Raw genomic sequence first — 23,261 nt, 5'->3', positions numbered from 1 at the left:
AACATAAGGAAGGAATATCAAGAAGGGGAAAAAAAATAGGAGATAAACTGGAGAGTAGATGAGTGTCAGATGTTATAGAGCTTCCAAGGCCATGATGCAGAGAGAGAAATTTGCAATTTATACAATGAGTATCTCCTAAGTAGGGAAGTGTATATTTAAAAGTAAGTAGTTCCAGAATGATTTCTGTGATTAAACTTAGGCAAGACATTTTTATGTCCCTGTTGACTAAGTTTTTATAATTAAGTCATTTGATAAGTCATTTGTTTTCTTCTCACAGACATGTTCACAATTCTCTTATGAGTTTAAAGTGAGCTTTTATTTTTTGAAAGCTTAGTTTTTCATTATAGCAATATTTATCACTACAACAGTATTACCTTCCTTATGTCTATAGAGTTAATGATTATACAAGCATTATTTGATTAGACATGGTATAATACTACAAAATTCTAATTTGAGATAACACATACTTCTAATTTTTGTCACTGGATTTTTGGCAATTGCCTTGGTAAATTAAATAATGCAGTCAAAAGGGTGATAATTGCTTGAATCTTTGAAAAATTCAGCTACCTCTGATTAATGTTATCTATCATCTATTCTTAGACAATACCTGTAAAATCTCTATTAGACTATTAAAAGGATATTATTGATAAATAATATGTTTGATGTTTATCAATATTTTGTATGTGATCATAAATTTGTTTCACTAAATTTAATAAGAAATGGACTGTGCAGGCTGGGCACAGTGGCTCACGCCTGTAATCCCAGCACTTTGGGAGGCCGAGGCAGGCGGATCCCCTGAGTTCAGGAGTTCGAGACCAGCCTGGCCAACATGGTGAAAACCCGTCTCTACTAAAAAATACAAAAATTAGCCAGGTTTAGTGGCAGACCCCTTAATCCCAGCTACTTGGGAGGCAGAGGCAGGAGAATCATTTGAAACCGGGAGGTGGAGGTTGCAGTGAGCCTAGATCGAGCCATTGCACTCAAGCCTGGGGGACAAGAGTGAGACTTCTCTGAAAAAAAATTTTAAAAAAGGAGAAGAAAGAAAGAAGAAAGGAAGGAAGAAAAAGACAGACAGAAAGAAAGAGACTGTGCAAGTAGACTAAAACGATTGACTTTTTTTTTTTTTTTTTTTTTTTGAGACGGAGTCTCGCTCTGCCGCCCAGGCTGGAGTGCAGTGGCCGGATCTCAGCTCACTGCAAGCTCCGCCTCCCGGATTCACGCCAATCTCCTGCCTCAGCCTCCGGAGTAGCTGGGACTACAGGCGCCGCCACCTCGCCCGGCTAGTTTTTTTTTTTTGTATTTTTTAAAGTAGAGACGGGGTTTCACCGTGTCAGCCAGGATGGTCTCGATCTCCTGACCTCGTGATCCGCCCGTCTCGGCCTCCCAAAGTGCTGGGATTACAGGCTTGAGCCACCGGGCCCGGCCGACTTTTTACATCATATATATATGATGTCATATAGCTGAAAGACCACCTCACTAGAATATAGCTGAAAGACCATCTCACTAGAATATAGCTGAAAGACTGCCTCACTAGACATCAAGAGACCAAGGCTTCTCTCTTCCATACCCATATGACCTTAGCTAAGCCATTTACCATTGGTGCTGTTTCAACAGCAGAATAACGAGAAGATATGAAGAGATTAGTATTTCTCTCAGGGGACCATGAATTTAATGAAAATTACTTAATTTTTATTATAATTTCAGTAATCATATAAGAACTATCTTATTCGTTGTGAAGATAAAACTTTTCTTTTGCCCTGAAAACCTGCAAACAAAGAGAGTTTCATGGAATAAGAGATATATATTTTTTTGTCAGTATTTTTTGAAATTACTTCCAAGGATGTATTCCTGGGGATCTCTAAGAAATAACTGTTTCTAAGAAACGCTGCATTTACTGAATTTGAGTGGACAGAAATGACTTATAGTGTTCTTTTTATTCTCAAATGTTCCAGGTTCTATGTCAAATCACAGTCTTAAATATACTTTGTATTCTTGGATTGGTTCTTTTAGTGTTTTCTAAGTGAAGCAAGGCTGCGTGTTCATGCTTGTTTTTGTTGTTGCAGACTGATAGTCAGTACACCTGGACTGATAAGTGGAGGGTGAGGTACACTAACTGGGCTGCTGATGAGCCTAAATTGAAATCAGCATGTGCTTATCTGGATCTCGATGGCTACTGGAAGACAGCATATTGCAATGAAAGTTTTTACTTTCTCTGCAAAAGATCAGATGGTAATTGAATATGTAAAAACAATCAGGGGATCTGAAATTTTCTGAATAAGCTACTACTTACCACTGTTGATATTATTAAACAGTAATGTATCTTGGATAGCTAAGAATAATATAAAACATACTGCCTCACTTAACAAAAGACTATCTTTATAAACCAATATACGTAGATCAAAATAATGGAGATAAACATTTCCCCAGGAAATTTTGCTTACATTTGATATTGACAACACATCTATATCAAAGAAATTTTACCAGAATACATGTAGATTCATTACAGTCAATGATGGACACCATACTAGAATTCTAAATATAGCATTTAGTTATATCCCAGGTGCTACTAATAGCTAAGAGAGGGTTATAGGGATTAGGATCCCAGAAAAGGAAAACAGGGACTTAAAAAAGGGAAGTCACTTTACAAATTACTTTGTGGTGACTTTTAAAACATTTATCTTTGTAGGTATCTATGGATGTGTTGTCTTAACGATGAGTGTAATTGACTGCCACTATACCGTAGCACATTCTATTGAAATATATTCAAAGTGGAAAAATTGATAAAAAGAAACCCAGTAATAAATATGGTGATCCGAATGATAATCATTGGAAGATTTTTTAAAAAATAATGATCAATGATCAATTGTTGTAGCTGCTAATATATGATGCTACATACTACAGGAACTTCAGGTTTTGCTTTGTTTAAAATGTGTTTTTATTAACAGAAATCCCTGCTACTGAACCCCCACAACTGCCTGGCAGATGTCCGGAGTCAGATCACACGGCCTGGATTCCTTTCCATGGTCACTGTTACTATATTGAGTCCTCATATACAAGAAACTGGGGCCAAGCTTCTCTGGAATGTCTTCGAATGGGTGAGTGCCACATTTCCTGAAGGAAAACGCTGTAACCATCTATTCTGGGCTCCATTGACACTATACATGAAATATACGAAGAATGTAAAAATACCTGTTTATACTTTTAATGATGTATTTTATAACAGAATGGCCAATATCATGCTTCCCAAATGTGATCTCTAAGTTTGTAGCCTCAAATTTTAAAGAATTTAGAGAATTCAGGTAGAAAACAGCATGTTCTAAATGGTTTCTTCCTTTCAGACTTCATGTTCTAAATTGTTAGGATTCTCATTCTCAGTTATTCCAAGCGTTGTACTCACCTCTTATCACTGATAAGCTGAAGTTTTATGAGTGCCCAGGAACCATTTTGTTTTACCATTAATAGAAAAGTATTTCTATTTAGTTATTGTTTTGTGAAGACAAATAAAACAAAACTCAAATAGACACTACAAAGATGAATGATTTTTCCCCCGAAGTAAAAAATGTCAAATAAAGTTTATTTTTAGGGTACATTTAAAAGTCAGTTAAATCCCATTAAATATTTTACTGAATTATTTTTACTTCATGTTTTTAATGCCCTCACTCAAGAGTTCTTCATCCAACAGTGATATGCACAGGTTATAGCCTCATATCCTCCAGGTTCTTTCGAAAGTCAACATTTCTCATGATGCCACCTGATGCCATCTTTGAACTTTTGTAATTAAAAAAATGTTTTTCTTCATATCGCTAAGTATTTTTTTGAAAAAAAAAGTAGGAACTTTGTTTTCCATTTTAGGTGACTCTTTTCTGGTAAATAAAATGAATGCTTCTCATTCTCATTCTCAAAATGTGAGTCACAAATATTTTGAAATGGCTAATGTTTGTGAAATATATTTAATAATGGATTATGTAATCATGCAGTGAAAACAAGGCGACAATTCAGAACTCAGTAATATGGGATATAGGCATACGGTTAGGTGTGGACCCTCAAGGTTCAGAAAGCCTGGGTCATAGCATGAGCTTCCCTCTGCTAGTGCTAGGATCTTGGCAGATTACTCATCCTCTGTGCTTTAGTTTCCTTATCTATAAAATGGGGTAAAGATGGTACCTATTTAACGAAGTGATTGTAAAAATTTAATGGGTTAATGCTCGTAAAGTCCAAAGCAAAATGTTCGGCATGAAACGCTTAAAAGATATTAGTTATTATTAAAAAGCTAGAGATTTTTACTCTAAAATTTAATGTTCACAATGTAATGTGGGTTGTCACCTCCATAGCCATCTAACTGGTCTTCCTGTTTTATCTCCTTGCTTTGACTGGTCCTGTACACAACAGCTGGATTCTAATAATAGCTAATATAGGACCATTCTTAAGTGGAGAATCTAACTGTTATGTATAGGACCAATCAAAGCAAGACGATGGGTTATTGCATCATTCAGCTGCCTGAAAAAAAACTAAGTGTTCTTTATCACCACATTGCCCTTAATACCAACCTCCAGCCTTCTGTAATGCGACCTAACTCATGTCTTTTTTTTTTTTTTTGGGGGGGGGTGGGGCCGATGGACCAGATTGGTGCCACACTCCAGTCAAACCAAGTTCTCTCTGTTCCTGATGCTTCCCTTCCTCTTTGTCTTTCCTCTTATCACCTCTTTTTCCTGGAATTATTTTCTATCCTTTTTACTTGAAATCCTGTTCTTCTCTCTACTGAAATTCTGTTTCCTCTATCCTCCCTTTTAGCTGCTTCACCAAGAATGAATATTGACATGTCCATAGCATATGACACTTAATTCCCCTTCTATAATATTTCTTTGTACTCTTATTACTGGCCACTGAACCATAACTTTTGTAAGACATATTCTACATCCTACTAATCTTTGAATATCCTGCAGGAACTAGTTCAGTGCTTGTACTCAAATGATGCTAATGATGCTTAAAAACATATTTCAGAATGAAAACTAAAATTCTGAGAAGACAAACATCTGCCCTTTGAAATTCTTCCCCTTACGTGCAGATGTTAGACTGATTTTTGTTGCTCTTAATAGCAGTGCTGTTTACAAAAATATTTTCAGCTACTTAAATGTGCAGCTATTGCATTTATCCTTTTATGCTTTCCAGGTTCCTCTCTGGTTTCCATTGAAAGTGCTGCAGAATCCAGTTTTCTGTCATATCGGGTTGAGCCACTTAAAAGTAAAACCAATTTTTGGATAGGATTGTTCAGAAATGTTGAAGGTAATGTTTGCAGCATGCTTATTTAATCACAAATATTGTAAAATGTTGTATGTAAAACAAGATTTCGTTTCCAAAATGTGTTGCCTTAAAAATGATTAATTCATGAAGAATTTGAAAATTCAAACTCATATTTTTATTTAAGAACTGAAACTTAAAATGACTTTCATATCATGCTATCCTCAAAGTTGCTGATTAAAAAATGTCTTTTGTAGCTGAGATAGTTTCAGAAGCTTTGAAAAGCATTTTCTATGTTTTCATGGGGCCAGGAAAAAAATGCTAAGGAAAGGATAAGTATAAATATTTGTACTAATTAGAAATACATTTTTAACTAAAGCTATATAGTAAACCTATTCTTTTTGGTTTCCTTCCCTGTAATAATTAGTCATTATAGTCTCGCCTGTTAAGTCTGGTTATAAATGACTGTTGATTCTAGTATAAAAGAATATGCTTAGAAATTTGCATAAATTGGCTGAACTTATTTTAAGACGGGTTATATTTAACTTTTGTCTTTATTCGTTTTATCTGATGATCAGGAATGTGGCTGTGGATAAATAATAGTCCAGTCTCCTTTGTCAACTGGAACACAGGAGATCCCTCCGGTGAACGGAACGATTGTGTAGCTTTACATGCGTCTTCTGGGTTTTGGAGTAATATTCACTGTTCTTCCTACAAAGGATATATTTGTAAAAGACCAAAAAGTAAGTAAGAAGTTCATTGCATGGTGCAAATCACTGCCATTTCTTTCAAATGGTAAGATATCAGGTATGGAATCATAATGCGATTATGAGGCCATTGCAAGCTCTCTCTTTTCATCCGTGAAAAATCCATTCTGCCATTGCAGTTCATTACTGTTTGCAGCTCTGCGTGATTGAGAGACACTCTCTGTCTGCTTAACTGTTGTAATGATTTTTGCTTATCAATGCATTTGTAATGGGATATCTGAAGGATTTGCCAAGCTGAAAACAGTCAGGAGAGCTCATCTGCAAAGCCTTACTGCTTGAGGGAAAAGGTGGTAAAGCCAGTACCAGCCCAAACCAGAGGAGACCAAGGTTCTGGAGAGGGATCAGAATTGATTGTGGAATGAGGCATGTCAGACTAATTCAGTCTCCTTTTAAGATGGAAAGCGAGACCGTGAAAGGAACGGGACCGGGGAATTGATAGTGTTGAGTGCTCACAAGGTGCCTCTATCTGGAATTTAAAATTATTTCGTTGCCATGCCATGTCGCATAATATCCCTCCCAATAAATTACTGATTAGATAGTAGAGTTTTGTTTTTGTTTTTGTTTTTGTTTTTTTGAGACAGAGTCTTGCTCTGTCGCCAGGCTGGAGGGCCTTGGTGCGATCTCAGCTCACTGCAACCTCTGCCTCCTGGGTTCAAGTGATTCTCCTGCCTCAGCCTCCCGAGTAGCTGGGATTACAGGAGCACACTACCATGCCCAGCTAATTTTTGTATTTTTAGTAGAGATGGGGTAGAGTTTACCATTTTAAAATTTGGCAGGTCTTTAACCTTCTCTAACTGTTCTAAGACACACCACACCCTCTGGTGCAATGTTGGAGTTGTTTTGTTTTTGTTTTTGTTTTTTTGTTTGTTTGTTTTTTGTTTTTGTTTTTGAGACAGAGTCTCGCCCTGTTGCCCACTCTGGAGTGCAGTGGCACAATCTCTGCTCACTGCAGCCTCCGCCTCCTGGGTTCAAGCAATTCTCCTGCCTGAGCCTCCCAAGTAGCTGGGATTACAGGTGCACGCCACCACGCCCAGCTAAGTTTTGTATTTTTAATAGAGACGGGGTTTCACTATGTTGGCCAGGCTGGTCTCAAACTCCTGACCTCAGGTGATCCGCCCTCCTCGGCTTCCCAAAGTGCTGGGATTACAGGCATGAGCCACCGCTCCAGACCTGGAGTCTTATTTTACTTTTCATTCAAATGCTTTGTAACATCTTAGGCTTCAGCGGGCTAATTTCAAAACCCCTAGCCTTGAATATTTTAATTATGGGTAGATTGGTAGATTTTAAGGATGAGTATCATTGGCTCAAATGCAACTTGGAGAATCACATTTCCAGATCTTCTAATATACTCAAACTCACCATACAGCCATAGGAGACTGCTATAGGTTAGACAGACAGAGAGATAGATAGATGATTGATAGGTAGACACATAGATAAAGATACAGATTTTTTTCTACCTGTATTTTTATATCTATCATATCAGAATATCATATATCATGTCAAGCACACATCACATGTGGAGGATTCCATGTATTTGTGAGCCAATAATATTTGCTATCTACCTGCAATTATTCTGGGTTTTTATAAATATTTATTTATTTTTTTATACACAGTTATTGATGCTAAACCTACTCATGAATTACTTACAACAAAAGGTAAGGCCACTGCAAAATTTCAAGTTCTGTATTAGTAATACATTTGGACTGTTTGTTTTGAAAGGCATAATAGTAATCCCTTCCAACTCCCCTGCTCTCTCAGTAGAATTTGCCTTGAACCCATGGAAGAAATTTCTCTTAAAAATCTCTGTGGGTTTTTTTTCTTTTATTAGAATTTTTTTGTTTTAATTTTTATAGACTACTTGAATTAGGTAACTGATCCCATTTCACTCATTTTATTGACTGCTTAAAAAAAACTGAAAGTGAGATTTATGGCTTTCCTGTAACCTCCTTATTAACGTCATGAGTGCTATTTGTTTACTAATTACATCCATGAGTTCAAGTTTTCAGTATTCTTATTTTCTTTTTCTCTTCATTTTTCATTTTCTTTTAATATCATTACTAATCTATTTATCTTCTTATACCATATATTTAACAGCCTTAAATTATTTTGAAATAAGGTATATATATTTTAATATATTGATGAGCTAGCACACTGCTACATAGACAGATGGATTATTCTTGCAACTGAATAATCATCTTACTATTCTGAATAATCCTCTATACCAAAGGGACTCTTGTTTTCACGTCTTTCGTTTCTGTTTGACAAATGTCACTTGAAAGAATATTTATGCCTTTTAGTTTTTCAACAAGCAAAGTTCTGCATAGCATTCAACCCTCTGCTTCCCTCCACCTTTTCCGCAATGATTTTCTTTATTTATAGCTGACACAAGGAAGATGGACCCTTCCAAACCGTCTTCCAGTGTGGCTGGAGTAGTCATCATTGTGATCCTCCTGATTTTAACGGGTGCTGGCCTTGCTGCCTATTTCTTTTATAAGAAAAGACGTGTGCACCTACCTCAAGAGGGCGCCTTTGAAAACACTCTGTATTTCAATAGTCAGTCAAGCCCAGGAACTAGTGATATGAAAGATCTCGTGGGCAACATTGAACAGAATGAACACGCAGTCATCTAGTACCTCAATGCGATTCTGAGATATTGGAATGTCATAAAATTGTAACTGAAATTAAAAATTTTTAGTTCGATGTGATTGTTTTCTTTAAAATGAGTACTGAATTGTACTGTTCTGTCCTTTTTTTCTTTGCCTAATTGAAGAAATAATTGCTTGTTTTCTAGCCTGGCAAGATATTCTCATAAAAGAGGGATAATAATGCTGATTACTACCTTTTAAAATATCTTAGATAAACGCACAGCACCACAGTACCAACATCTAGGCACTAGTGATGTGTAGCTGATGTCAGCTTCACGTGGATTTTAAGCACTCTAGAAACGATGAGGCTTCTTGGCATATTTTAAGGAGCTCTGAAAATGTGTTACCTATTCAATTGTTACTCGGCAAGTAGAAGACCATTTGAAAAATCAGGTACAAATATCCTCAGGTGGCATAAAAATGTAGTCAGTTTTCTCTTTTACCAGTTTTTATTTCTACTCCAATTATTTAGAACTTTATTTGTACATGTGCAGAAGAATAAGGCAGCTGAGAATCTTGTTTCCCCCAAGAGAGTTTTACAGGCTGAGTATTGCAAATGTGTTCTTTGTCCTGTTATATGTATATCAGGAATACAAGGATGTGAAATAAAAATGTAAATTTGCATAACTGGATGTACTTAGATAATGTGAAATAAACATTAAAGACAAGGTCTATTTTTAATAGATTTGCATTTTGGTGATCTTAGTATAAATTTGCTTTTAAATGAGATGTATTTATCCACTCACTTTACACTTTAACTTGACACTTATGATATTACTTGTAAAGAAATTCTTTAAATGAAACTCATGAACTATTTTGAAAAGGAGTGTTGCTAAAATGCTGTGTGTAAAATGAATTTTTTACCATAATGATTTTGCCAGATCTTCCCCATAACATGGACTCAATCAGAATTCAACGATCAAAGCCACTAATACTATTGCAAATCAGAATTCAGAATATCCTTTTCTCCCTTTAATGATTTCTTTTCACTTAACAATTTTGCCTTAAAGTTTGAGGTGTATTGTGAAATATTTGTGAGGTTTTACATCTGTATTAGTCAATTTTCATACTGCTGATAAAGACATACCCAAGATTGGGTTAATTTATAAAAAAAGAGGTTTAATGGACTCACAGTTCCACGGGGCTGGAGAGGCCTCATAATCATGGTGGAAGGCAAAAGGCACATCTTACATGGTGGCAGACAAGAGAGAAAAATGAGAGCCAAGCAAAAGGGGTTCCCCTCATAAAACCATCAGATCTCATGAGACTTATTCTCTACCACAAGAACGGTATGGGGGAAACTGTCCCCGTGATTCAATTATCTCCCACTGGGTCCCTCCCACAACACATGGGGATTATGAGAGCTACAATTCAAGATGAGTTTTGGGTGGGTACACAGTCAAACCATATCAGTATCTCGCACAGGTACCACACTGCCAGCTCACCTTCACTTTTTTATGAGATTGCCCACGAGCAGAAGTCTTTACCTGGAATCACTGGATGGGACTCCTTGGATGGCATTAAGGGATCTAGGAAGGCCCCCAAATTGCAGGGCAAAATGTCATGTTTGTTTTGTGCCTTTATTTTTCTGGAAAGAAAACAGCTAGATTCTCAAGAAAGTCAATCATTCAAAAAAGAATAAGAAATGGCATAGTATTTGGGATAGGGTGGAGTTTCCAATACTCCAACTTAGAAACAAATAGGAAGTAAGAAGTAGGCTGAGTGCAGTGGCTCACACCTGTAATCCCAGCACTTTGGGAGGCCGAGGCGGGCGGATTGCCTGAGGTCAGGAGTTCAAGACCAGCCTGGCCAACATGGTGAAAACCCATCTCTACTTAAAATACAAAAATTAGCCGGGCATGGTATTGGGCTCCCGTAATCCCAGCTACTCAGGAGGCTGAGGCAGGAGTATCACTTGAACCTGGGGGGCAGAGGTTGCAGTGAGCCGAGATCACGCCACTGCACTCCAGCCTGAGCAAAAAGAGTGAGAATCTGTCTCAAAAACAAAACGAAAAAAAGTAAGTGGGCAACTGTTGGAAAGGTTTCTGAGCACAAACAACTCCTTTCAACACCTCAAATAATAGCAATCAAGTTGCTTTTCATTTTCTTGATAAGAACAAAGCAAGTTCGACTTGAAGAAGTTCCAATAGAAGCAGTGGCTGCAGTGTCAAAGCAGTATGTGGTGAATTACGCTAAGGCAATCCCTTTCCTTCTGTCTGTCTAGCTAGCTAACTATCTAATTTTTTCCCCTCAAAGATAAAAGACAGAAATATGGAATGAGAAGAAATGCTTGAGTGAGTACGGTTTACAAATTCTTTACACAAATCTTTTTCATTATAATTCAGAGCTGCAGTTTCACAGAAAATATTTTGGACTCCGTGCAACATATATCTCAGACTAGATGTCTTATCATTTCAGAAAACAGTCTGTGTTTGACAGGGTTGCTGAGTATTGTATTTCACACTCTCACATTATCCACCCAAACACATACTCAACGAGATAAGTCGTGTGTATCTCTTTAGTCCTGTACTAAAATAGCAAGGATATTTTTTGGTGGAGCCGGGAGGAGGTATTGGGTAGAGAAGAGCAGTTTCCGTGTTGTTCATTTATTCATTTGTTTTTGGTTTAGGTGGTTGTAGTTTATGTGATTGCACTTGCTTGAGGTTTTCATCAGGGTTCAGGAGCTGGAAGATTCTTAAGGCTGTTTTTTCCCAGTTGGACTCAAACAGTGTGGATTGTATGTAAGCTGAACTCTGAAAATAATGGAGATGTCAGTACCGACTGGTGGACACATGACGCATCCATTTCTCAGTATTCACTCGTGCATCCATTTATCCCTTTATTCATTTTTTCATTACATATTTCTTGAGCATCTAATACATGTGCCAGACATTGCACTCACCCCTGTATGTTCAGATATAGCTAAGAAGCAGGGCCCATCCACATAGTGAAGTCTAGTGGCCATCCAGACCGTTTAATAACCATATGGCAGGTGCATTGGTAGAATGTGCTTAAGGTATTAATGGAGCAGCAAGAAATTTTGAGATGGCTATTGGCAGGGGCAGAACCAGGTTTTGTGTGGCCTGGAGATGTTTCTCTTGAGGGCCCTCTTTAAGAAAAGGGCTAGATGTGGTGGCTCATGCCTGCAATCCCAGATCTTTGGAAGTCTGAGGCAGGAGGATCGCTTGAGGCCAGGAGGTCAAGACCAGCCTTGGCAGCATAGTGAGAATCTGTCACTACAAAAAACTTTTAAAAAGCTAGTCGGGCATGGTGGCAAGTGCCTGTAGTCCTGGCTACTTAGGAGGCTGAGGTAGGAGGATCCCTTGAGCCCAGGAGTTCAAAGCTGCAGTGAGCTGTGATCACACCACTGCACTCCAGCCTGGGCCACAGAGTGGGACCCTGTCTCTGAAAAAAACAAAAACAAAAACAAAACAATGAAAAAGAATATTAAAAAATAGGTACAAAAGTGAAAATGTATTCAGAACAAGAAATCAGGAGAAATTGCAAATTCTTAAAAGCTGGTAACTGCAACAAACATCACACATTGGGGACAGTTACACATTATTTTTAGTAATTACCTTCCTGATGTACTTCCTATTACTTTGCTTGGGCTGTCATAATAAAATACCACAGACTGGGTGGCTTAAACAACAGAGAGATATTTTCCAATATCTTCTGCAGGGAAATGAAAACAATTGAATATGCATATGTGTGTATAGTGTGTGTGTGTACAGTATATGTGTGTACATGGGTGTGTATAGTATGTGTGTACAGTATGTGTGCAGCATATTTGTGTGTGTACTGTATATGTGTGCATGCAGTAGATATGTGTGTGTACAGTATGGGTGTGTACAGTATATATGTGTGTAGTATACATGTGTACAGTATATATGTGTGTGCATGCCGTAGATATCTGTGCAGTATATCTGTATACAGTATATGTGTGTATACAGTACACATCTTTGTGTACAGTATATGTGTGTGCATGCAGTAGATATCTGTGTGCAGTATGTACAGTATATGTGCATGCAGTATATGTGTTTGTACAGTATATATGTGTACATGTACAGTATGTATGTGTAGACATGTATATGTGTGTAGTGTGTGTATAGTATATGTGCATGTGCAGTATATATGTGTGTATAGTATATATCTGTACAGTATGTGTGTATGCAGCATATATGTATGTGTACAGTATGTGTGTGTACACAGTATATGTGTATGCATGCATTCTATATCTGTACAGTATGTGTGTACAGTATATACATGTGTGCAGTACATATGTGTATACAGTATATATGTGTATGTACAGTAAGTTTGCAGTATATATGCATGTATAGTGTGTGTGACGTGTGTACAGTATATGTTTGTACAGTATACCTGTGTGTGTACAGTATATGCATGTGTGGTATATATATGTGTATGTATGGTATATGTGTATGTACAGTATATATATGTGTGTGTGTGTGTGTGTGTATCTCTCTCTTCCTAGAGAGAGATTTATTTTGAGGAATTGGCTTGTACAATTGTGGAGGTTTGAGGAGTCCACAGTCTACTGGGCAGGCCAGCAGGCTGGAGACCCAGGGAAGGGTTGCAGTTCACGTCCAAGGGCAGTCTGCTGGCAGAATTCCTTTTTGCTTGCAGGAGGCCAGGCCTTCAGCTGATTGAATGAAGCCCACCTACGTCATGAAGAGTAATCTGTTTTACTCAAAATCCATCAATTAAAATCTTAATACCCAAACACCATCACAGAAACAGCTAAAATAATGTTTGGTCAAATATCTTGGCACTGTGACCCAGCTATGTTGACACATAAGATTAACCATCACACTCTCTTATATGGCAATGATTTTGTAATATTTTTTGTAGAGGGAATAGAAAGATAATTCCATCTTTAGCACAGTCAATCAGACATTTTAAAAATATTTGATAGTTTAGAAATGCTAATTTCAACTATACAACTTGTTACTGATAATGTTTAATTTTTAGGATTGTTATCACATATGGGAGAACTATCACGTATTTTCATATATGAGCACTAATAATTTAGGACATTAATTTCCAGTTTGGGTGTGAGAGAAACAAGTAATCTTAAACAGTTTTTGATGTGATGATATTAATCAGTTTATTGATATTGTTTTTATAATGGCCTATGAGTTTGGGGAAGGCTGTTATTTTATGTCAAATCAGCTAAAAATTTAAATCTTTTTCTAATATGTTCGTATGATTTACTTTTCTTTAGGAGCTAAAATTATGTAATCTAAGAATCTCTTCAGTACTTCAATTGGAAACATCTTTCTTGTTACAAAGTATTGTTTTGGAAATGAGCTGAAAATTCTCTTACTATTTCCTTTTTGATCTCAGAATAATTTATATTGGTTTCATGGCCAATTTTTTGCTGTTTTACATCCCTATTAATCTCATATGCATTTTTCCTTTTTTTTTTTTTTTTTGACGGAGTCTCACTCTGTCGCCCAGGCTGGAGTGCAGTGGCGCAATCTCTGCTCACTGCAACCTCCACCTCCCGGGTTGACACCATTCTCCTGTCTCAGCCTCCCGAGTAGCTGGAACTACAGGCACCCACCACCACGCCCGGCTAATTTTTGTATTTTTGGTAGAGACAGGGTTTCACCGTGTTAGCCAGGATAGTCTCGATCTCCTGACCTCAAGATCCTCCCGCCTCGGCCTCCCAAAGTGCTGGGATTACAGGTATGAGTCAGCGCACCCGGCTATTTCTTTAATAATTTAAAAAATGAGATATACTTTCTATACATCCAAACCTTCAGTCTGCCAGTATTTATAGAAGAACTTCTCAATTGTTTTAGTTGAAATGTTCCAAAAATGTTTTTCCAAGTTGCAGTTAAAATAACATACTTGACAAAACTCCAATACCACATTCCCATCAAAACAGAAAAAAGAAAAATATGCGGTTCTTTTATAATTGTCTATTATAGACAATAATACACCTTTCATTTAATTACTTAGACCTTCTTTTTGTGTTACTTAAACCTTCCATTTTGATTAAGCATTGATGATAATTGAAATTTCTTTCTTTTTTTTTTTTTTTGAGATGGAGTCTCACTTTGTCGCCCAGGCTGGAGTGCAGTGGCGCACCTCAGCTCACTGCACCCTTTGCCTCCCAAGTTCAAGCAATTCTCCTGCCTCAGCCTCCTGAATAGCTGGGATTACAGGCACCTGCCACCCTGCCAGGCTAACTTTTTTTTTATTTTTAGTACAGACAGGGTTTCACCATGTTGGCCAGGCTGGTCTTGAACTGATAATTGAAATTTCTACTTACATTTTTTACACTCTGGTGAGTAAAATAGTTTCTATAGACTAGCTTCATGTTTCCCGTATTTCAAACCTTGTTCCTCCTCTAATCCCCACTTGCTTTGCTCAGGGGTACTCTAGGATACACTAATACTACTCTGTAAAATCTGGCCTTCAACCTTCTAGTAATATAGTTGGATGCTTTTGCAAAAGGAATGATAGGTGTATTGCTAGAGCCCATTCACAAGGTGGCTTTCTGATGTGTTCATTTCACTAGGCTAAAGTATGGTACCCAGTGACTCAGTCAAGATAAATCTATGTGGTTTGTGAAAGGATGTTGCAGAAGTAATTAAAGTTCCTAATCAGTTGACTTTAAATTAGGGAAATTATCTGGAGAGGGCCCGGTTTAATCAGTCGAATGGTCTTAAAATTAGGCTTAGGCTTTTCCTGAGGGTGAGGGTTTCTGATTATGGACCACAGCTTTGGCTCAAGAAGTTCCACATGAAGTTCCAGTTCCAGTTTGCTCCTGATCCCCTCCCCTCCCGTCCCGTCCCCTCCCCGCCCCGCCCCTTCCCTTCCTTTCTTTTTCCTTCTTTCTTTTTCTCTTCCCTCTTTCCTTTTGTTTTCTTTCCTTTTGTTTTCTTTCCTTTTTTTTTCTTTCCTGACAGGATCTCTGTTTCCTGTGCTGGAGTGCAGTAACATGATCATAGCTCACTGGAGCCTCAAACTCTCAGGCTTAAGCAATCCTCCCACCTTGGCCTCCTGAGTAGCTAGAACTACAGGCATGTGCCACCATACCTGGCTAATTTTTTTTTTTTTTTTTTTTTTCGTAAAGATGAGGTCTCCCTGTGTTGCTCAGACTGGTCTCAAACTCCTGGCCTCAAGCGATCCCCTGCTTTGGCCTCCTAAAATGATGGGATTACAGGTATGAGCCACCATGCCTGGCCTAATCTTCCCTTTCTGAGGACCTGTCTTACAGACTTTGGACTTGCTTAGCCAGTCTGACACAATTGCGTAAGCCAATTCCTTGTAATATGTCTCTATATATGTGTATCTATGAATGTATTAATGATCATCAGTCTATCTATTTTTATATTTCCTACTTGTTCGGTTTCTTTGGTTGAACTCTAATAAACCATTCCATTATTAACAACCACATTAATACACCATTCATATATATATATATATATAATTTTTTTTTTTTTTTGAGACAGAGTTTCACTCTTGTTGCCCAGGCTGGAGTGCAATGGTGCGATCTCAACTCACTGTAACCTCCACCTCCTAGGTTCAAGTGATTCACCTGTCTCAGCCTCCCAGAGTAACTGGGATTACAGGTGCACACCACCACGCCTGGATACTTTTTGTATTTTTAGTAGAGACAGGGTTTCACCATGTTGGTCAGGTTGGTCTCGAACTCCTGACCTCATGTGATTCTCCCCCCTCGGCCTCCCAAAGTGCTGGGATTACAGGCATAAACCACTGCGCCTGGCCACACCATTTCTATGTTAACAACCACATAAATATATTATTCCACTAAAACTCAAACTAACGTATTCCAAAGTCAACACCTCTTTACCCTGATTCCCCAAAATGTCCTTGGTCATTCCAATGCCACCCTTCACCAGAGGAAGTGTGATGGAAGGGTAGTTGACATGGAGAGTCTAAAACAATTATGGTTAAAGTATTAACTACAGATTTTATTTTAAAAAACATGGCCATGTGAAAACACTGCTGAAGCCCTCCCAGGGTCTTGGAAGGGACCCGTGCAACGGAGTGGCCCTGAAACTTAAGCCTCAGTAGCGTCACTATAGAATCACTCTGAATGCCAAGGACAGCTTCTGAGCGAAGCCACTTGAAGTGAAACCAGAACAGACATTCAATGACGAGTAGAAAAGAAAGCATCATAAGGGAAAAAGGAAGGCCGGAATGGACGCTGGGCAGAGGAGAAGCTTAAGAAAAGCCACTGGGATGAGAAACAGCTGGTTTATGTAAGACATAAAGTGAGATGAATGTTGAGAGGTGAGCAAGGGATCACGCACTTGAATAATGACAAGAGGCATTCTTCCATTCGATCCTCCTCCTACTTCATCTGCACTCAGGGCCCTTTGATGTGGTGTCAGGCTGTGCCCATGTGACTCGAGCAAGGAGATTACATGTTTCACTACATAATCAAAGCTACACATGTCATCTGGCCTAATTTAAAAGAGAGCAGAAATCATACCCCTTTACATGAAGATTGATATAGTTTGGCTGTGTCCCCACCCAAATCTCGAGTTGTAGCTCCCATAATTCCCATGTGTCATGGAAGGGACCCAGTGGGAGGTAACTGAATCATGGGGGTGGATTTTTCCTGGGCTGTTCTCATGATAGTGAAGTCTCATGAGATCTGATGGTTATAAAGGGGAGCTCCTCTGCACAAGCTCTCTTGCCCCCCTGCCATGTAAGATGATACTTTGCTCTTCCTTTGCCTTCTGTCATGATTGTGAGGCTTCCGCAGCCATGTGAAACTGTGAGTCCATTAAACCTCTTTCATTTATAAATTACCCAGTCTCAGGTATGTCTTTATTAGCAGCGTGAGAATGGACAAATACACAGACATTCAAACGTGAGGTCATAAAGTTACTCAAGTAAACTCATGAAGAATTAGAGACCCTTGAAGGCTTAGGCCACATAACTATGGGATGCATTGAACAACTGACTTCTCTCCATAACAAAACTGGAGCTGGAAAATTCTGTCTTAACTTGGAAACCTTTGTATTATTAAGATTATAAAGAATATCTATATTCATGAGAATTTATTCTCTGCTGATAACTTATGGAAAATCTACTTCATTGACTATAAATGAGTGTTCTCAACATTGGTACCCATTGTAATCACCTTGCCCTCACCCCAGACCTGAAACGGCTTTTGCAAAAATTAAAACAATGAGAACATTATGAGAGTGAAGGGATCTGTCCTAACTAACTCCATCTTGCTTCCAGCCTCCAAGCTGCCCTTCTTCATTCCTCAGCATAAGCTGAACTAACTTTGGGAAGAACTTGGTTTATAGTTTAATTTTGAGACAAAGATAACAGCCTTTTTCTGAAACAAACCCCCTTCTTGCCTGGGAACCAGACTGCTCTGTAAAACTAACAAGTTAGCCAAAAGATTAGAAATTATGGTTTAGGACTCATGCAGCCAGAGGCCACAAGATTCTGAGCCTCCCCAATTGCTCCTAGGGATAACATCACTATTGTAAAATCTAAGGTTGGTGCTCAAGATATTGTTTCAGACCTTGCATTCTGATGCACTAGCTAGTGCCACCCAGATTGGTAATCTGGCTCAGCCAGTTCTATGATTCCACCGAGGAGCAGAGGACAGCAAGAAGAACCCTCTTCGATCTCCTGTGACTTCATCTTCAACCTGACCAATCAGAACACCCTACTCCCTGGCCCCTACCCATCAAATGATCCTTAAGAAACTCCATCCTCTGACTTTTCTGGGAGACTGATTTAAGTAATAAAACTCTGGTCTCTCATTCACCTGGCTCTACATGAATTAAACTTCTTCTCTGTTGAAATTCCCCTGTCTTGATAAATCTTCACTATCCGGGCAATAGGCAAGGAGAACCTACTGGGTGGTTATAGACCCATTAAATCAGAATCTGGGAGTAGGACTCAGGCATTTTCTTAATTAACAGAACAGATCAAACCAACAAACTCCAGGTGCTTCTATGAACTGGGTCCTGAGGGCTATGGTTTGAGTGCGTTCTAAAACTCAGATGTGGAAACTTAAGGGTCAGTGTGATAGTATTGACAGGTGGGGATTTTGAGAGGTGATTAGGTTGTACATGAGGGCTCCTCCCTCCTGAATGTAATTATGGCCCTTGTAAGAGAGGCTTCTGGGAGCATTCAGCTCTCTCCCGCTTCCGCCTTCTACTACGTGAGGACATGACGTTTCTCCCGTCCAGAGAATACAGCAAGAAGGTTCTTGACCTATGCAGGTGCCTTGACCTTGGGCTTCTCAGCCTCCAGAACTGTGAGAAAATGAATCTCTGTTCTTTATAAGTCACCCCTGTATCTGCAGCACAAGTAGATTGAGACATGAAGAAATAAAGTTAACTGGTACTGGTTTGAAGGTATTAATCCTCAGTATTCTCTCTTTGGTACAAATTCTTCAGAACATGAATAGAGTAAATCTCTCCCACAATTGTGGAAAAGCAATTGGTAAATTTTCTGATGTAGAATGGCTACCCAAAATCTTTTTTAACCAAAGAGAGGATATAACCAAAAAAATTCACATTATCACCTTTTCATGCTCCTGTGATTTTTTTTAAAGAAAATCCATATTTAAATAGTAAGAAACCTTTTAGTTTTCTTAAAATCTTTAGTTTTTGTATGTGTTTCTTTTAAAACTCAGATGTTGAAACTTACAGGTCAGTGCAATAATATTGATAGGTGGGGTGTTCAAGAGGTGATTGGAATTAAGTTTTCTTATTGAAACTAGAAGTTTTCAATAAGAAACTAAAAGTTTGCTTAGTATTTAATTTGCTCAGTTAATATTTATATGGATTATATAATATGGATTATATTTAAATATTAAATAGAAAATAGCATGGCTTTAAATATGGATTATATTTAAATACTAAATAAGAAAGCTTCCTTAAAATATTGTTCTTTGTTAAGCTGCAATAGGTGTTACACAGTGTATCAGGAGACCGCTTCCCCTGGTAATTCCACCCAAACTGCTCCACGACATACCAGAAACACATACTTTGGTACTGGTCTTTCTTTGGTGTTCTGTAAATGTTCTTTATTCGGAAATGTCCCCTGACAGGCACTTTCTTTAAAAGTGACAGTGACATTGGAAAGGCTCCTTGAGTTGGCTGGAGATCCGACTCTTCTGTGGTGCTTTAAAATATTAACACTATTCATGGCAGCTCTGCAAGAATAGGTTTTGACAGTGGTTATTGATCTTGTTCAACTAGCTTTGTGGGAGCATTCTCCTTATGGATGTGATTATAGCTCATGTACACACAGTTGCCTTAGAGTTTTAAAGAACTTTACAAAGGTACCGTGTTCTTTCTTTTTTTCCCATGGATTTATTATTTTTTTTTCTTTAAGTGCAAGAAAATTTAAGACTCTGTGGGCCTGTCCCTGTCTGAGGATTCTAGCAGGAATTCTCAAACACTGCTAGGCCTAAGAACCACACGAGAAGCTTATTCTAAAGCTCAGATTCCTCTGGGTCCATGCTTGTGATTCTGATTAAGTAGACCTGGGGTGGAGCCCTGGAATCTGCATCCAAATAAATTTTTCAAAAGACTGTGAGGCGCACAGCCCTTAGACTATGACTTTGAGGAGCATTCAGTTGTGGAACCCTTTTGCATTGAAATTGCATTTCCCCAAACTGCTTGTTAGAAATCTCACCTAATCCATGAGGTAAAAGCAGGAGCTCAAGAGCATAGGAATTAACTAAAGCTGCAGCTTCTCCATGCTTCTATTAATCAGGAATCACAGATACTAAAATCCACTCCCACACTTTGCCCTAAACCCCTACTTCTCTCCCAGTGCGCGACTCCTCACATACCCTTCGTAATCACCATTAATGAGTATGTGTGAGTGAAGCTTTCCCTCTCCTATCCAATCTTAGAATATGAACTCCAAGAGTCGGATGCCATAGGCCAGACATCATAGAGCCCTGGGCAGAACCCTAGGTATTTGTGAAAAGAACCATCTTTCCAGGCTACGAATAATAACAGTATATTGGTTTGAGACAGGAATAATACACGATGGTCACAGGAGAATCAAAAGATTCCAGGCAGCAGTTTCATGTGACTAGAGGCTAGGGGCTAAGATCCTGAAAAACCAGGGTGTGAACCAAGCTGACTAAGACAGACTGGACTCAACATGGCGCTGGATTTGACCTAGGTTTCACCTGGGACCTCATTATATGTTCATTAGCATACAAATGACGTACCCACTAGTACTATGACAGTTCTGAGAATATCCATATTTGATGTAAAAATGGCTGGCACCACAGTTCAGAGAAATCACTTGCTTCCGGGAATTCTCATGAATAGTCCACCCTTTGGTTAAAAAAACCCATAGAGGTAGCAACCCTAAACCCCATTGCGTGACTTTTCTTGAGTATACGGAAGGAAGTACAGCATTTCCTGTCTGGAGTGTGTACTTTACACTTTGCAGTAAATCGCCATACTTGCACTATTTTCTGAATCATCCTAGAATTTCTTCCCATGGTGGTGTCAAGAGCCTGGACATTGACTGGAGTTGAGGTCCCACCGGCAGTCGGGAACCTCACCCAGCCCAACAGTATCAGTTTAACCCATGGGGATACCCATCATAAAAAGTGCCAGTCTCCTTGGGCCAAGGTTTGCGCACCTTCTAAAAGGAAGTTAATGGAAACTTTCTGATACTCGTAACTATCAAAACTAGATAATTCAGCTTTATTCTCCCAAAGTTAGAGGGTAGAAGAAAATACATCCAGTTCTTGGAGGAAAATTGCAATAAATATTTTGAAGAGAGTTCCATCTCTTATTCTCCCTCAATTTTCTGAAAGTCAGAGTAACACTTGGCTATAAAAGTAATAGGGAAACTAAGTGCCTATCATATACCAGGCACAGTGGTGTGCAGACAAGTGGGATTTCATACATTCCCCAAGTGTGTTCTGCTGGCTGCCATGTAAGACCCTAGGGTTACTTCCAAAACTCAGAGGTCCTGGCTCTTGAGTGGATGGGGACAGGAGGTGGATTTAAAGTTTCCAGCAGAGAAGAAGGGAGGGTGTGGGACTGATCATCTGCTGCAACCAGTTCTCTGAATATGATGGTTTATCTGGCAAGGCTTGATTCCCTCAAGGAAGTTCTAGGCTAAAAGAGGAGCTAAGCTTCTACAGTCTCTGAGCTTTTTGTGTTATTGATCTTGAGTCTTATAATAAAAAGAAAACCCTGACTTTATCTGGCCATGCCAGGCTCCCTTCTGGGCCCTTGCTGCCGTGTGTCAGTAGGCTGTAACTAGAGATGGATTATGTAAGAAATGCTTTTGTCAGAAGAGGCTGTTCCAGTATTTTATGTGTCCTGGAGCCCAGCACCTCTGCTGTGAGTCCCCTCCCTGTGTGAGTTGCAGCCTGGCTGGATACACCTGCTACTGGTCTCAAGCACCTGTGATTTACTGGTCATGAAGCAGGTACTGGGATTCCTGCTTTTATTATCTGCATGGCCATCCCTCAGCCAGTGTAGATGCCCAGGCTAGACTTGCAGAGCATGAAGAAGGAAGCAGAACCAGTTTGGGACCTTCGCCTGAGCAGCTGACTTAACTCCACTGCCAAGCAGCCAGGAATCTGGCACAGTTTCTGAGATGTCTCAGCCAACTGGTATTTCTGAAGCCATAGTTTTCCTCTGAGCTCCCCCTCAACATGGGTATAGTCATTGGGCTTGTTTTGCTTCTTCCTTGTTCTTGTTTAAAAGCCAGTTTTCTTCCTTGAAAGGCAGTGAAATCTCTGGGTTTTCCATGTGGATAGAGAGGAGCAGGCGGAACAAGCTTAGGGAGGCCAGGCGGTATCAGGTAACCACTTCTTGAAGTTGATCCTCAGAGCATCCAAGCCACTGGGTTCATTTGGATGATCTTCAGCCAGGCATAGTCCCTGGTGCCAAGCCTCAGGATATCAAAGAACTACTTATAAAATATGTGTTCCTTCATAAGAAAAAGAATGTTTTAGCCAAGAGGGCATGCCTGCCAATAAATCTCACATAGGTTAAGACACAAACTGAAAAATGCTCGAGGACCATGAGCTACAGTCACTGGAGAAGCTACAGTCACTCATTCTCTAGCAGTTCCCCTTATCCACCTACCAAATATCCTTAGGTACCTGCCATCCACCCCTAGGAACTCACAAAAAGACTATCAAAGTGAAAATGTGTTTCAAGGACTATAGTGGGTGTAACACCTGGGTAGCCAACAACATCTATAATTCATGCGTTTTTCAGCTCTGATTTTGTCTCTTTGACTAATGGAACTTCCATTCCAACTGCATCTAATATTGAAGTGTCAAGTTGTAAAATTCTGTAAAGAACCAAAACAGAAGACTGATAGTAGCATAAGCTATGAGTTCCAAAGCTATTGCTGGGCCCTAGCTGACAGCAAGTGGTCAAATACATGCACTCCATTCTTAAAAAACCAATTATAACATCACAACTCCTCAAACATTTGATAATTAGCAAACACTATCACCCTAGAGGTCCTGGCAGGCTGTTTTGTAGTTAGCACAGAAAGCAGCTCTGAATGCACCTGCTCGAGCTTTGGGACCAAAACTATAACCACAGGGGTGATCAACACCATTGCCTCTATA

At 39.0% G+C, this 23,261-nt stretch overlaps 1 protein-coding gene across 1 annotated transcript in view; it reads left to right on the top strand.

Moving 5' to 3' along the window:
* LOC105488231 (mannose receptor C-type 1) overlaps positions 1-9,331 on the top strand; it is a 98,152-nt gene extending 88,821 nt beyond the window's left edge. The window contains exons 25-30 of the mRNA XM_011752104.3: positions 2,064-2,229; positions 2,946-3,095; positions 5,170-5,283; positions 5,817-5,981; positions 7,619-7,660; positions 8,385-9,331. Of these exons, the coding sequence (XP_011750406.2) occupies positions 2,064-2,229; positions 2,946-3,095; positions 5,170-5,283; positions 5,817-5,981; positions 7,619-7,660; positions 8,385-8,635 (888 nt within the window). The 3' untranslated portion in view covers positions 8,636-9,331. The remainder of the gene's footprint in view (positions 1-2,063; positions 2,230-2,945; positions 3,096-5,169; positions 5,284-5,816; positions 5,982-7,618; positions 7,661-8,384) is intronic.
* The last annotated feature ends 13,930 nt before the right edge of the window (positions 9,332-23,261 follow it).

The sequence above is a fragment of the Macaca nemestrina genome, chromosome 9 (assembly GCF_043159975.1).
Source record: "Macaca nemestrina isolate mMacNem1 chromosome 9, mMacNem.hap1, whole genome shotgun sequence".
Classification (NCBI taxonomy): domain Eukaryota; kingdom Metazoa; phylum Chordata; class Mammalia; order Primates; family Cercopithecidae; genus Macaca; species Macaca nemestrina.
The sequence above is the reverse complement of the archived record's forward strand: the minus strand, read 5'-3'. Positions and strand labels throughout refer to the sequence as shown.